This window comes from Ananas comosus, linkage group 20, assembly GCF_001540865.1.
Source record: "Ananas comosus cultivar F153 linkage group 20, ASM154086v1, whole genome shotgun sequence".
Classification (NCBI taxonomy): Eukaryota; Viridiplantae; Streptophyta; class Magnoliopsida; order Poales; family Bromeliaceae; genus Ananas; species Ananas comosus.
In genome coordinates, this window is record NC_033640.1 from 2,205,954 (window position 1) to 2,223,029 (window position 17,076).

Genomic DNA, 17,076 nt, shown 5'->3' on the forward strand with positions numbered 1-17,076 from the left:
ATTTAATTAAAACAGTAAATAACAACAAAAATTTTATATCAAGGAAATGAACTTACTTTTAGGAGTATTAATAAAGTCTTTGATCTACATTTTTTTTCAATGATGAGATACCTGAAATATACAATCAACGTTATTAACCATGATCTGCCATATTTGAACCTTCTAGAAATTAAATTTTTATAATTTGTCAATATTATTTATCTAATGATTAAACTATCTTTGCTACACCTTATCGACGAGATCAAAATTTAATATTTTTGAGACCAGTCAAATAAGAGGTAAATAATATCACAAAATTATAATATTTAATTTGTAGAATGTTCACAAGCCCTGTATGGTATTTAACAATATTGATCATCTAGTCGGATGCCCCACAATAAAAGGCAACACGAAAATATGTAATTTAAATTATATATCGGCCTACTTGGCAATAGGGCTGGCAAACGAGCGAGCCGGCCCGCGTTCGACTCGTGTTCGGCTCGATATTCGGCTCGCTCGAGCTCAACTCGAAATTAAATGAGCCGAGCTTGAACAAAATAAAAGGCTCAAAATTCATTTCAAGCCGAGCTTGAGTATTATTCGGCTCGTTCGAATTAGGCTCGAAAAGCTCGAAAAGCTCGAAAATATATATATATATATATAATAAATATATAATATATATTTCTATAGGGTCGTGTACCTATACTAATTAATACTATGATCGCCCCGTCATACTCTAAGTTGTTTTCGATGATCGAGCTCCAGATCGAATTGATCCACACTGTTAACGTTATTCTACGTATTAAAACTTCAGAAATCCAAATTTTTATAATTTTTCGAATCATTCCTTACGAATCAAAGATGTCACAAATTTGACAATTTTTAACGGCCGGTATGGAATACTTGCTAGTTTAGTCGTGTAAAAGAATCGAATTTGTTGAATTTTTGATAGAAATTTTATTTACTATATAGATAAAGATCATAACTCCGATCTTGAATTGAAGGATCCGATCATCCTTTTTTAAAATGTCGTTCGATTTTGACCGTTCATTTGATGTCACTTGATGGACTTATATATAGATTCGAAAATTACGAAATTTATTTTCTAGAAGTTTTAAATACTCACAGATCATATTTAACAGAGTGGATCGCGATTCGGAAGCTCCATCATTGAAAACAACTTACGAGGGCTCAAATACTCATATAGTATAGTAGCCATGGCTTATATATATATATATATATATTATATATATATTATATATATAATATATATATATATAGCAGATTGAGCTGGAATATTTTACAAATACACCGCCTTTGGTGCTATTAGGGTTTTACGCCTTAATCTACTCCTTGATTACTAATAGCCTTTGATCAAACACATTTCACTACCACACTACCACTATCATCCAACCCTACATTCTCTATCCAAGGGTAAAAACTCACAAGCACACCCCCTTAATACTTTTAGAAGTATTGCTAGCTCAACATTATATAATACAATATAATATATATATATAATTATTTAATTATATATAGGTTTTAATTTAATTTGGGCTATTTATTGTGGCATAAAAAACCGACAAGTACAACGTGCAATTGGTTCAACTCTAAATTTATATAACACACTCTTCTTCTCAGACTTTCACTGTTGCATTAACCACTAAACTGATAACATTCAAATTTTCAAATCCCTATTTTTTTCCTCCTCTCTTCTCTCTTCTCTCTTCTCAGACCCTACTCCAGTCAGGACCAGCTCTAGCTCACATTCTGGCAATTATTTTGTATTTTGAACTATTGGACATTTTCATCAAATTGTAGGTAATGTTCTATAAATAATTAAACTACTGAGATTATATAAAGTCAATAATTTCAATCGGCTCGTTTAGAGCTCGAGCTCGGCTCGACTCGAAATTAGGCTCGCTCGAGCTCGGCTCGAATTAATTTCAAGTCGAGCTTGAGCCTAGATTTAGGCTCGGAATTAATTTCAAGCCGAATTTGAGCTGACATAAGCTCGCTCGAGCTCGGCTCGTTTCCACCCCTACTTGGCAAGCCCCCAATGCAAAGTAATAAGTTAATTTCTTTGTTTTCGGGAAAAAAAAAAAAAATAGTTGGCTCACTTGGAAGATTCAATAAATTAAAAAATTACTCTATAATATAAATCTTAGAGAGCAATTTTGGGATAAAAAAACTGATTAGGCTAAAAAAAAATTCTACTCATTGCGTTTCTTTCCTTCGCTCCTCCCTTCACACTTTTTTGTTCTTTCGCCCATCCTCTCCCCTTCGCTCTCTCCCTCTACTCCCTCTAACAATGATGACAACAATGGTGTCAGCGCCGTCGTTGACAACGCCACCAATGGTGTCGCTATCGATGCCGACGCTGACCTGCGCCCCTTGAAGGGACCGACCGTGGGATTACCGAGCAGACCTTAAACTCACACAACACACGAGCACAGTAGAAATAGAATCTTTCATAAATGTAAGAGATGAGAACGATCGTAAAAAAACAAGCATGAGGATAATAAAGTAATAAAAAAAATAAGAAATCAGAACAACACAAAATTTACGTGGTTCGGCCAACCATGAGTTGACCTACGTCCACGAACAAGACCAACTCAATGCTTTCTTCGATTAATCCACGGTACAAAAGTACAAAGGAGTAGATTGGATTATAAGAAACTCTCTCTCATGAGCTTTCCACGTTTTCCTCTCAACTAGGGTATTCTCAATAAAGCTCATAATTTAAAAGATTAATTACAAGGATTTATATAACCCTAAAATCCTAATTCTTGTAGGAAATAATTTTCGTATTCCATCCAAGTCTGGTTCACATATAGTCATCAATATTCTTTTAGGAATTCTTTTTAAAGTGATTCTGGACGATTTCTAATCTTTTGGAACAAGATTAGATCTAATCAAAGTCAAACTCTGCATATCGACTCGGAACATAACTTTACATAATCCAACAATTCTCCCACTTAAAAGCATATGCCGAACACCATAAAACAATAAATTGGAAGTCTTGCCAAACTCCCACTCTCCTCACATAGCCCCAAGACCAAGAGAAGTAATGCTCCAATTGAACTTCTCTCTTCGTCGAAATATTCGTTGGATTTGCATCAGTATGAACTTTTAACAGTGAGATTAGATTCTCATCCACCGCGTCTCTTACAAAGTGATAGCAAATATTAATGTGCATTGCTCAAGAGTGAAACGCCGGATTCTTTGCCAAGTCTATTGTACTTTGACAATCACAATTCACTCCCACCATATCTTGCTTCACTTTCAATTCTCCTAGAAGCCTTTCCAATCAAATTGCTTCCTCACAAGCATGTGCCACCGCTATGTACTCCGCCTCTATCGTCGACAAAGCGACCACCGACTGAAGTTTTGACTCCCAGCTAATAGCACTACCGCCAATAGAGAAAACATAATCTGTGGTAGACTTTCTCCTGTCTCTATCTCTTGCAAAATTTGAATCCACATATTCGACACATTCCAAACCTGCAGAACCATAACAGAGTGAGAAATTCGCAGTGCCCCTCAAATACTTGAGGATCCACTTCACTGCATTCCAATATTCACAATCTGGATTCGCCATATACCGACATACTACTCCCACTGCTTGAGCAATGTCGGGTCTTGCGCACACCATAGCAAACATAAGGCTTCCTCTGCCGATGAATATGGTACCTGAGCCATGTCCGCCTTTTTTGCTTCCGTACCTAGTGATTACTTGGCCGACAATTTTAAATAAATAGGAAACGGGATAGAAACTGGCTTTACATTCTGTATATTGAAGCACCGCAGAACCTTCTTCACATAACTCTTTTGTGAAAGCCAAACCTTCCTATTCTTTCTCTCTCGTAGTACCTTCATCCTGAGTGAAGCCAAACCTTCCTATTCTCTCTCCCGTAGTACCTTCATCCCAATTAATTTACGGCTTCTAAATCCTTCATATCGAACTCACCAGCTAATTGAGTCTTCATGGTAGATATCCAGCTCTTACTATTTTCCGCGACCACCATGTCGTCGACATATAATAGCAAAATGCATAAGCTCCTATCATTATATCCACAGAAATATGTACAATGATCCGCCTCTAGCCTATCAAAACCCAAACTCACAATGAAGGAATCGAATCGCTTGTACCAACACCTTGGCGCCTGTTTCAAGCCGTACAACAATTTGTTCAACCGATAAACCAAATGCTTCCTGTCTCTTTCGACAAAACCTTTCAGTTGCGACATATATATCTCCTCTTCTAGGTCACAATGCAAGAAAGCTGTTTTTACATCCATCTGCTCGAGCTTGAAATCCATGATCGCTGCGATCTCCAAAATGACCTGAATAGTGGTAAGAAGATCTCATCACAATCGATCCCCGGCTTCTGAGCATAATCCTTCACTACCAACCTTACCTTGAACCCCTCCACATTCCCATCCGCATCTATTTTCACCTTAAATACCCACCAGCATCCAATTGCATTCATTCCCTTCGGCAAATCAATAAGTTCCTAAGTCTTGTTCTTCCAAAGTGACTCCATCTCCTCCTCCATCGTGCATTGCCACTTTCCGACATTGGTAGACTCACAAGCCTCCTTATATGAAGTCGGCTCATTTTCTTCCGCCAAAGCAACATATGCACTAACATGATTAGCAGGAGTAAATGACGTAATATAGTCATCATACCTCGTAAGAGATCTAATGACCCTCCTAGAATGCCTGAAATTTGCTGGTGGCTCCATTGATAAATTTGTATCTTCAGACGATTGCAGAGACTCCAAGTTCGGTTAATTGTCAACCACCTCATGGTCTTCATGTGCTTGCTTATCTTGTATCTCATCGCGTGCTTCAAAGAGCTCAATTGGAACCATAGCCTCATCATCTTATTTTTCCTTAGTACCTTGAAAGGACCCTTCGTTGATGACAACATCACGTGACTTACGACGATCTTGTGGGTAGTAGGATCCCACAATCGATACCCCTTAATATTTTTTGCATAGCCGAGAAATATGCACCTCCGAGAATTCTTATCCAATTTTGACCTCCTCCTTCGGTATCCATACGTAAGCGTCACAACCAAAGACATGAAGATAGGAGTAGTCAACAGGCTTGCCGCTTCAAACTTTTTCAGGAATTTCGAAACCAAGTGAATTTGTCGGCGCTCAGTTGATCAACTAATAAGCCGTGCTCACGGTTTCTGCCCAAAATCTCTTGTCGAGTTTTGAAGTACTCAACATACTCCGGGCCCTCTCCATGAGTGTTCTAAACATGCTCCGGGCCCTCTCCAAATACTATAAAATAAGTTATTATTTATTTATAAATAATATTTATATATATAATATTACACAATAATATATTTAAAAAATAAAATTATATATATATATATAAAGGGGAGAGTCCACGGGTCCACCATGGACTCTCTCTCTCACACGGTCCACGAGGTGAGGATGGCCTCGTGGACCGCGTGCTCAAAAGCTCCTGAGCCGTCATTTTGGGAGATGAGTTTTCATTTTCGGCAGACATTTTTTACAGACAATCTATAAAAAGAGTTTTCTAAAAAATTTTATAGGTAACCAAACATGGGAAAAAAAATTTTCTACCAAAAAAAAAAATTTCTAAGCACTTTTACAGGGAACCAAACATCGCCTTACCATCACGGGCGATGAGCAACCCTCGACAATGACCTCATCGCCTCCGTCCGCTCCGCCCTCACCTGAGTCCGTTTCAAGTTCTCCTTTGGCGCCGACAGAGGCGGAGTCGAATGAAGAGGAGGCGGTGCCGCTCTCATTACCGTGGTCGAGGGTTGCCAGCGCCAGCGGAGGAGATGGAGGAAGAGGAGATGGCACCGCCCTCGTTACCATTGCTGAGGCCGTGGAGGCGGTGGAGGAGACGCTGAGGGTCAAAGAGAAAATCGGAAGTACCAAATCCTCTATACTTCCGATAGCATAGTAGCTCTACTCTATATATATACATAGCATCAGATCCTCTATACTTCCGATACCATAGTAGCTATACACTATAGATATGTACACACAAACGAGTTGAATATACATGCAAATGCACGTAACAAATATTTTAATAACTATCTCAAATTAATATAAAATTGTGCATCATATTTATTCAAAAATTTATAATATAAAATTTAAATTTAAGAAAGTAATTTTATTTATTATATACTATTAGAAAATAAATGTCAAATTCTAACTCAAATTTAAATAGTTGTTGCCAACAATAATTTTATAGATTTTTAATTTTATAAAATTTATATATAGTGTAGATGTAGTTACACACTGAATATTTTTCTATATTTTTTAATTTCAATAAATCTAAAATTTAAATATATATTTTAAATTAAAAGTATCAAAATTAAAAAGTTAATATACCAATAAAATATTAGTAGATAGAATAGAAATAATATGTAAATATTTATCTTAAAAAGAAGAGATATTGAATGATAAAATTGTTTAATAAAAAATTTAAAATATTAATAGTTGGAGGAAAAAAGGAACTAAAAGTTTGTTTTATTTATTCTGTGTATGTATGAAAAAAGAGAAATATTGAAATGGGTCTGTCGACGGACCAAAATTTAAAATACGTGCTTTTATACATAATAATATAGATATATATATATTTTTAATATTTTAAGACACAAAAATATAATAAAAAATATAGGTTAACCTTATTCTTTAATTCTCATCCTTAATTATCAAAACTAGAAGAAAAACAAAAATAATACTCTGAAGTCTTACAAAATTCCATGCGCAACATGTGATCAAAATAACTGTATGGACGTGTTTGGTTCGAAGTCGGAATCGGTATTGAAATCATAATGAAAATAAGCTGGAAACATAATCGGAATGGTTCATTGCCTCATTCCGTTTAGTTCACCACCTGAATCGGAATCAGAATGAATCATTCTCATTATCGGAGTTTGCTTCAGATAGACATCAAAAATATAATTAAATTAATATATTAATTTTTAAATTAATATATTAATTTTATCTTTGTAATACATTAGTTTAAATTCAAATTAAAAATTAAAAATTCACATCTAAATTTTAAAACGATGTCAAAATTTTAAATATATTTTTTTAAAAAAATTGAAATTAAAAAAATAATTAAAAATATAAAACTAAATTTCAATTTATTCAAATTCAAACTTAAAATTATAATTTCAATTTCAATTTGAATCCATATATTTAATTTAAATTTTAAATAAAATTCAAATAAAACTTTAGATTTTAAATTAAATTTAAATTTAAATTCAAATTAGATTCGAAATATTTGATTGAATTTTAATTTTTAATTTAAATTTAAATTAAATTTTAAATTTATAAATATAATTTTTAAACTTAAACTTACGTTTTAATTAAAAAATAAGTTTAAAAAGTTGATATTTAATCCGAACAAATCCATTCTACCCGAATTTAATTTCCAATCGAATTTAATTTTCAATCCGGCCACTTAGCCTGATTGATAAAAAGGAATAATTGGGAAAACTTCCATTCATCCGAAAATCGAAATTGAAATAAAAATTTCGTATACCAAATACGGGCAAACGAATTCGCCTATTCTGATTCCGATTCGTAGGTGAAAATTTTCGATTCGAGGGTGAAAAATAGACGAATCAAACACGCCCTATAATTAGTGTGGTTGAGGAAAGGGGCTATTAAACTATTTTGTAAAGTTAAAAAAAAAAATCTGATTGCGAAAATTAAAAGTTCACATATTTGTTTGCACAAGAGTTAAAAAGTTTAGGACCCTTTAGCGTTTGGTTCGGAAACAAATGAGGGAATAAGTTCTTATTTTTCCTTTTGTTTCCAAACGTTACAACCATCCAAACATTATGTCTGTTTCTGAAATAAACTGTTCTTATTTATATTTGAACGAAATACAACCAAAATCAGAATAAAATAAAACACCTCCACACACATTAATGGCGTAAAAACAAACTCGTACGTACAATAATGGCGTCAAAGCAAACACGTGCATACCATAGTAGGAAGAGTAAAATGCCTACCTATACACTTTTTTTTTTTTTTAATAAGATGTAAATCTTACACTCAATAAATAAAAAAATCTCGACATACAATAATGGTGTAAAAGCAAACTCGTACATATAATAATGGCGGTAAAGCAAACTCGCGCATGCTATAACAGGGAAAGTAAAATGCTAGCTATACACTATTTTTTTAAGAAGGAAATCTTACACTCCATCTATTTCATCTATTGTATAGATAGATTTTTTTAATAATCCCATCGAGATGACTATTAAAAAAACCCCACAAATGGGTGGAGTACAAAATTTACACCTAATTTTGAATTCATGGATACCACTGCACATAGTAAAAAGACGAAAATTCAGTGTACAACTCGACAATCTCAAGCACTATTTGAACTCCAAACAAAATCTGGTATTTGTAAGATGAGTGTGATCAAATGTCCAAAATAGATAACATATTGAGTTAGGCTGGTATACTATCGGTAGCACGGAGGCCTCCGTGCTACCAAGTTATTTTCAATGATGCGACTTTCAAATCGACGATCGGCTCCGTTAGACTTGATCTACACTATTAAAAGTATTTGGAAACTAAATTTCATAATTTTTGGACATCATTTGGCTAGTGATCAAAAAGTTTCAAAATTAACAATTTTAATGGTAGATATGATGCGTTTTTAAGTTCAACGGTGTAGAAGTATCCAAATTAGATGAAAATTTAATAGAAAATTCTACTTAACATCAATAGCAAGACCAATACTTCCGATTTGAAATTTGAATTCTTTACCATTGTTTTTTATGAGATTTTTATTTTCAGCCGTTCATTTTTAGACTATTCGTTTGATTGGTAAATGACACCGAAAAATTATGAAATTTAATTTCCAAGTACTTTCAATAGTGTAGATCAAGTCTAACGGAGCCGATCGTCGATTTAGAAGCCGCATCATTGAAAACAACTTGGTAGCACGGAGGCCTCCGTGCTACCGATAGTATACCAGCCTAGCTCTAACATATTTAATATTTTAAGTTAGTTTTCTCAGAATAAGATGTGATGCCCTATATTTCAGGAGGTCATCCATCCTAGGACTACTATAGTTCTAGCACACTTAAACTCTTTTTAATCTCTTGGGCTTAATCACCGATCAAAATGTTACAGCCGAATTAAAAATTTTTAGTCTTATTATATCTTATTTATAGAACTACCTAAGGTCTTACATTCTTCCCTTCTTTAAACACTGATATTCTCGTCAGACTAAGACTCACAAGTACCAGACAATGTAAAACTCGTCTCGCTGGCCTTAACTGACCTTGTGGAGGAGCCGCACTCTACCTACAACAGTCGTTAGAATAAGAGTCTCACTTTCCCTGATGTATAACTAGCTCAAACGAGACTGATCTCATACTTTCGACTGATATTACTCTTCCTAGGACTACTCTGATCCTAACACGCTTAACTCTTTTAACCTTTTAGACTTAACCACCGCCCAAAATACTATAGCCGGGTTAAGAATTTTTAGCTGTATTATATCTTATACCCCATAAATAAAATATACTAATCTAACCAAATCATCAATAATAAGATCCTTCAAAGGAAACAAAATAATAATAACAACAAACTCCTACGGCACAATCACACGAGAATCCTAGGCCTTAATAAATTTGTCATTAATTTCCCTTCACTGTCAAGCAAAAGGACCACCTGACCAAATACAGAGAAAAGTGCAGTGCAACATTTAAAAAAAAAAAAAGAAAAACTCGTAGATATTTATCATTAGACTCCAATAATATGTTGCTTACAAAGAATTAAAAAGGAAATGGTATGGCATATATAGATTTATCAAACAATTCAATGGATAACACCAAGAAAATATAACAGCATTTCATAGGATTAGATCTATATTATAAAAGAGACCACAAATACACACACAAACTCGAACTCTAAAATGGTTTTACCCCTCATACCTAAAGTATCGAACAGCACGAATTCGTCTTCTTAGCCTGCTTGTAGAACATCTGTAAAGGGAAGGGCAGCAAACAAAAAAAAAAAACAAAAACAAAATATTAAAAGAAAATCACGTCAACATAATTTCGTATTCAAAGTATAAGATGCTTATCAGCGTCGAGATCATGTTTGTGCATCATAATTATGCAAAGAACAAGTTCCTGCCAAATGATGCATCAAGTGGAAAGATGAAATCATATAAAGACTCCCTCAATTTCAGGCCATTCTGAAATTAGATCCCTAAAGTTCAAATTTCTTTGATCAGCGATCCCTATAACTTTCAGTGTTTTCATTTCTCGAGGGCGTCAATCAAAAAATAAAATAAAAAATAAAAAATCTTAAGTTCGAGAGTCGAATTTAGAATTGAGCAAGAAGCGAGAGTTCAACAGAGTTTGCACACATGAAAGAAACAAAGATAACGGAAAGAAAAAGAAAGACTGTTGCTCAAGAAACTTTGCATGCTGATCATAAAGCGGATAAAACAGAATTTTGGCAAAGAAACCAAAAGAATATAAGAGTCAAAAGAAGACATTTAACATGTACAAAATGATTGAGCTATTTTGTGGCATAGTTTTGTTGCTTCTTCAGGTATGAAACCATCAAAATGAAAAAAAAAAAAAAAAAAAGAAAAAAAAAAGGGGGATCAAAAGGCACCCAAAAATAATGGGATTTGGAATTCATCCGATTATCCAGTTAGGGCTTGTCTGGCAAAGCTGCAGGGGTGGTGCTGATAGGGGCAGCACTACTACTAGCTTTTTTCTCACCCCCCAGCAATTTCTTACTACAGGAGAAGCAAAAGCTCCAATTTGGAGCTTCCATTTTTGGGCACCAGAATCTCATTTTGGATCTCAATAAAAGAGCTCCAAACTACTATATTTGCAAAAAAAAAAAAAAAAAAAAGGAAGCTGCTAGCCCATGGCACTTAGAGCTTACAGCAACCCACTGTAATGTGTCGTCAAGTGTTTTCTGAGTAGTGCAGTTAGGAGAAGCACTAATAACTGTTCCATTGAAATCCTTCCCAACAGCTGCTCTATGCGACAAAACAAGCAGGAGATCAGATTTGTAGCTTATGCTTTTGCGCCTCAAAATCCTCCTTATGCCTCTCACTATAGCAGGAGCTCTAAACTTTTTAATTAACCAGAATGTTCAACAAGAGGAGGCTACAGATAAATGAAGAAGCAGAAGCTATTCCAAAAGCATACTTAGTCTAGTCATCAAACACACAAAACTATACCTGGGAGGCAGCACTTAGGTCTGAACTCTTTTCAACTAGGCTATCCAATCTCTCTCCTCGCGCGAGGACACTGTCGATGGTCTTGTGCTGCATAAGATCAAAAAATCATGAATACAATCCATAAGATAAACTTTGCATAACCATAAGTAGAAAATTTTCAGATGAAGACACCTAACAAACAGTAAACGACCTGATCCTATCCTACACAAACTCGTCTTGCGTCAATCTTCTAAACAACAATTACACGGGGAAAAAGAAATAAGAGAAATGTTTTCAAACCCACCACAAATCTGAAAAGAAATCATGTCCAACTTCAATCATTGAATATACACATATGAGCAAAAGGTGGATATGTTCTTCCATTTAGAACAAAAAAAAGTTCTCCGTTGTAATATTAAATGAATAAAAGGATACATGAAATAGTTAACTTACAAGGATAATTTTGGTTTCATCCAAGTCCCTCTGAATTTTCAGCAGCTTGTCAGCCTCAGCAGGATCCTGATAGAAAGGTAATGCATAGAGAAGAAAAAATAAACAGCATTGACTCGCAATCTTAGATCACAATTAGAGGAAAAGAAAGGGGGAAAAAAGAAAATATACATCCAGAGAATGAACAAACACACATCAAAAGCAGTAACTAACCAACAAACTTCCTAATCCAGAAGTTGTTGCTTAAAACTGCAAAAAAAAAGAAGAAACAAACCTGAAATTTCGTTAAAGCCTCAGTTAAATATGGCCATGGTTGAGTGGAATCTGTTTGAGCACTTCTCCACGATTCACCAAAAGTTTTTTGATATTCATCTAGTACCTTCAAAAATGTTTTCCATGTAAGCTTCATAATCATCCAGCCAGAGAAAAATGACAACGTAAGTAAATCAAATTTAATTATTACAAATGGCTATTTTGTCTCCACCACCCATCTACCACCAACAAGCAGCAAAGAATATTAATAACCCACCAAATGAATGCCAAATGTTGACAATTAATAACCAGCAGGTAAAGCTTAGATCTCAACTATTAAGTTCAAATTATTAGCAACTCACAGCATACAAAACCTCTCATTAGGTGCAAAATCAAGTGCCAGCTAAAGCTCTCTATTTAAAAGAGTAGGTTGAGCAAAAGATAAATTTCATTGTCATAGCAATGAAAAAGCTAGAGTTCCACTTCGCAAGGCATGAGGAATAAATAAATCAATAGCATTGGCAGTTCACTGGACAACTTGACAACAGATTTATACAAGAACAGGCAGCAGCTGAATATGAATAACCAACAGCCATGGAAGCATGATAAAATGATAAAACTGAGACCTAAAAGTCCAATCATGTATAAAAGTGACATCTTATGCATCTCAAGCCAAATAAATTACATCTAAACGGTGTATAAGAAAGCAAATTATGCGGCTGTTTTTGTATCACAATAAAATATCAGGCAGTTAATAAGATACATTTTCCCCATACGCAACCAATACTATTCAAATCCTCCTTCAAATTGAATAGAGCAAGGCTGTAAGCAATCTCCTGCAGAAACCAACAAGACAAGCAGTACTAAATGCTAAAAAGGATTACCCTATGTTTATAAAACAAGGATGACAAGAAATCTTACAATAAAATGCATTATGACAAGAACTTTATCAAATTTTGAGATGAACTGTTTTATCTACTTCTAAGAAAAGATATGCCTCAGTCACTGCAACAATAACTAAGCACAACAGAATATAAATGAAACCCTATCCGGCATATGATGGATCATTGATTGTATACCGTTGAGTCACAAATAGAGGACTGAACAACCAGATGTGCCATAGCAATATGTTTGCAGAAATGGATGAAGTGAAGACAGCATTAGAAAGAGAAATCCAATTACTTGAAATCACGAAACTCAAATTTCACCAGCTCTGACTAAACGACATTAATTCACCACTAATAAAACAACTTGAAGCTGATAAAGTCACCCGTGTCAGGTAATATTACCATCACAAAAATTACGAAAGGGACAAAAATGCATAATACCTTGTTTAGAAGAGAAAATGCACTTCGCACAGGATAATGATCGTCCATAAATGCCAAAGCACAAAGACCATTTTTATTGTAAGAGTGAACCTTGTATTCTATGGCAGGAGGGGAAAAAATAATGTCAGCATTTAGACCTTGAAATTTGTCCGATACATCAATGTTAATTACCACTCAAGATTATATACAGAAGATTAAAGGGGAGGAAAAATAAGAAACTTTGGGTAACTACTCAAACTAGCCTTTGGCAATTCTACTGGAACTACACCCGTTTTAGCACTATCATTTTCTCTACACTCATGTAATTATATTTTTACTCCACAAAATGTAGCTCTCTAATCTCTACACTGTAGCCATTACAAATCTTAGCCGTATATCATTCAAAATTTAAAGCAAAAGGATATTCCCTGACAGAGTTTGAATAATTTCAATCTTAGGCATACATCTTTAAAGCAAAAGGAGATTCCCTAACAGTTTGACTAATTTCAATCTTAGACCTACATCTATCCACATAGATTAGAAAATGTTTGGACAGAAGCCATCACAAGCTGTGAGCTAGAGGATTAGATCCTAGCCCCGTTATACATGGAATCGCATGTTACATATATAAACAAGATAGCTAAATCATGTCTCATTTCTTCATAATCAGCTCAATCCACTCATTCCGAAAGTCAAATTCTTTTATGATATTAATTGCCGACCATTGGTCTGGTTAGAATATAAAAGAAACTAAAATTGTGCGGACACAAAGTAATTTCTTAGTACCTACTGAACACCAACATTTTCTACTGTTCTCTACACTGCTATCTCCGAAGCATTACTACCTATCTTGTATTTAGACATCATTTCGTGTTGTTTATACAAAAAGAATGGGCACAAATACCCTCAAGATCAAGACCCCTATCTCATAATATACGAGAACTCACAGCCTCTTTCCAAATCAAGGTCAATAGCACAGTCACAAGACCCTCCAACTTCTTGAAAACTTTGCGCGAATAATTGACAAATTCCAGTTGTCGTATGTTTCTCCTAACTACTAATACATAATTTCAAACAAAACAATATCTGGAACTACGGATTACCTATGAATTAATTTCCTAATTCAAGTATTCTATACAAGTTTCACTGCCAAACGAATTATTCATATGTTCTTCCATTTTCATACCTTAAAAAAGATGGAATATGTAGTGATCATAAACGAATTTCGTACTTTTACATATTAATTATAGTTTTACCAAATTTTCTAAACTGTTGCAAAACTCCAAACATTTTGACCTTGCCAAATTCAACCCTAATGCCTACAACTTGTGAGATCAGATCAATCAAAAGATTCGATCTGCGTCGAATGGATCGAATCTAAGGGAGAATACCCTCGTGTTGAACGGATTGGCGTTGGCCGGGAGGGGTGCGCTTGGCGACGGTGCGGGCGACGAAGAGGATGAACTCCTTGGCGGCGGTGCGCTGGAAGTAGCCGAAGTGGCTCACGTCGGAGGCGTTGGCGAGCACCACCGGGTCCGGCGCCGCCGCGGAGGAGGAAGAGGAATCGCCGGAGCATTTTAGGACGAGGAGCGATGTGATCTTCATGGCGATCGCAGGGGTTCGAGGAGAAACCCTAGAAATTGGGGAAAGGGGGGGAGGGGAGAGGAGGAGGAGAGGAAGCGTTTTGTTTAGGCGAAGGGACGGGGAAAAGCGGTGAAAGGAAACGTGGAATGGAATAATAATAATAATAATAATAATAATAATAGGGATAATTATTTATATGCCCCTCAAAACGTCTAAAATATTTTATATATTTTTATTTTTTTAATAAATTAATTGCATACACGTCCATACAAATATGATGAATTGCAGATATATTCCTGCAATACTCAACTTTTATAATTTGTCTCTGCCAAAGTTTTAATATATTCAGATATGTCCCTCTGGTTAGGATCCGTTAGAGAACTGTTAATTTTTTAACAATATGCTCGTGAAATGATATTTTTGCCCTCACAAATATGTCTCTCTAAAAGCACATTTACAGAAATGTCCTCCTCTTTCTCTTCCTTTTCGGACCGCGGGAGTGGACGGCGGTGGCGACGACAAAGAAGAAGAAGGAGGAGAAGAGGAGGATAAGAAGAAGAAGAAAAAGAAGAAGAAGAAGGAGGCGGCGGAGGCTGTTGTCGGCCGCCGAGGCCGCCGGGGATGGCCCACGGGAGCACCGCTCGATCTCCCACGAGGAGGAGGTCGGCGTCAACGGCGAGCTGCTTGAGGGCGTCGGAGACGAGCCTCGAGACCGGCGACTCCGGCGACAGCCGCTACAGCACGATCTCGCTGCTGCGGCGCGGGCCCCTCCCCTGCAACGGGCGGTCCTTCTCCCTCGCTTGCCTCCGCTTCCCCATCGGCTCCCTCTCCACTACCTCGGACCACCGCTCCGTTCTCCCCCTTTTCCACCGCTCCGTCTTCTCCTGGCTCCACCTCTGCCTCCACAGCGCCGCGCCCGCTCCAATCCCCGACCTCCTAACCCTCGTGCAGCAGCCCCTCGGCCTCCGCCGCAGAAGCATCACGCGGCGGAGAAGAGGCGAAGGAGGTCGGCGTCGGCGGCTTCCTCCGTAACCGCGGCTCCTCCTTCTCCGTCGCGATCGCCCACCGCATCTCCTCCTTCGCTGGCGACGAAGAAGAGGGAAGAGGAAAAGGGAGAGAAAGAAGAAGGGGGTAAAATTGTCAATTCATTTATTAATTAACCATAGTTAATGATTTTAACTGTGGTTAACGAAATTCTCTAACGGAAACTAACGGCAAGGACATATCTGAATACATTAGGACTTTTGCAATGATAACTTATGAATAGTGAGCTTTGCAGGGATATATCTGCAATTTACCATGTTAACAGGGACGTGTATGCATTTAACCCGTTTTTAATATACTTATCATATATTTTTTTCATTACTAAAAAACTTCACAATTAATATCTGTTAAATCATCTCGAGTTAAATTTCTATGAGAGTTAAACAAAAATACCTTCTTCGCCCCTAACTCGAGGAAAATAAAAAAGTTTGCGACGATAGAAGGGTATATTTAAAAGGGGCAATTGCTTATATATTCTTGAAAAGTTCTCGACTTTCTGATTTACCCCTCTTAAAAAGCTAATATTAAAAGTGTCTTTTTTACATTCTAAGTTATTTCAACTATACTCTTAGAGTTAAATCTTGTTAGTGAACGGTTAGCAATAGTCGTTATCTTTATAAAATTACTATTTTGCCATTTTCAATATAATTTTTTTACCATCACCAACTTTTCTTATTTATCCTTAATTTAGGGACAACAAAAGGAGTATTTTTTTGGTCTTTTCAAATGTACCTCTCTATCATCACCAATTTTTTTTATTTGCCCTTAAATGAAGAGCAAAAGAGGTATTTTTATTTTTTTTAAAGTTCGGTAGACTTTTAGCTCACGTTTAATTCGAGATAACTTAACTGGTGGTAACTGTAAGATATTTTTGAATAATGAAGGAACATATGATGGGTATATTGGAAACAAAAAAAAAGTAGCGGTAAATTAGATATTTTCAAAGTTTTGAGGGGTATATAAGCAATTATTCCTATTTAAAAAGTCAAAATGCTTCTTTTGTCCCTAACTTAATGAGAAATAAGAAAAGTTGGTAACAGTAGTAGGGTATATTTAAAAGGGTAAAATAATAAATGTACAAAGATAACGACAGTTGCGAACGGTGCACTAACAGAATTTAACTCTAGAAATATATTTGAAAGACATAAACATTAAATATAATTTAAATTTTAAATTTAAATTTATAATATAAAATTAAAATTAAAATTATAAAATTAACCGGCACTGACACAGCGCCGCCG

The 17,076-nt window shown here is 35.7% G+C and overlaps 1 protein-coding gene across 1 annotated transcript; it reads right to left on the minus strand.

Moving 5' to 3' along the window:
• On the minus strand, positions 9,722-14,904 carry LOC109725941 (VAMP-like protein YKT61). The gene is made up of 6 exons (XM_020255348.1): positions 14,599-14,904; positions 13,229-13,326; positions 11,923-12,027; positions 11,652-11,717; positions 11,220-11,306; positions 9,722-9,996 (listed from the first exon to the last, which is right to left on the minus strand). Exons 1-6 carry the CDS (start codon positions 14,810-14,812, stop codon positions 9,946-9,948), a joined length of 621 nt encoding a protein of 206 aa, XP_020110937.1. The 5' UTR covers positions 14,813-14,904; the 3' UTR covers positions 9,722-9,945.

Excerpts from the sequence above, each read along its gene's own strand:
- LOC109725941 (XM_020255348.1), bottom strand. The coding sequence starts at position 14,812 with ATGAAGATCACATCGCTCCTCGTCCTAAAATGCTCCGGCGATTCCTCT. Across the intron at positions 13,327-14,598 it reads CCAATCCGTTCAACACGAGG|AATACAAGGTTCACTCTTAC; the intron begins GTATTCTCCCTT and ends CTCCTGCCATAG. Across the intron at positions 11,718-11,922 it reads AGGCTTTAACGAAATTTCAG|GATCCTGCTGAGGCTGACAA; the intron begins GTTTGTTTCTTC and ends CCTTTCTATCAG.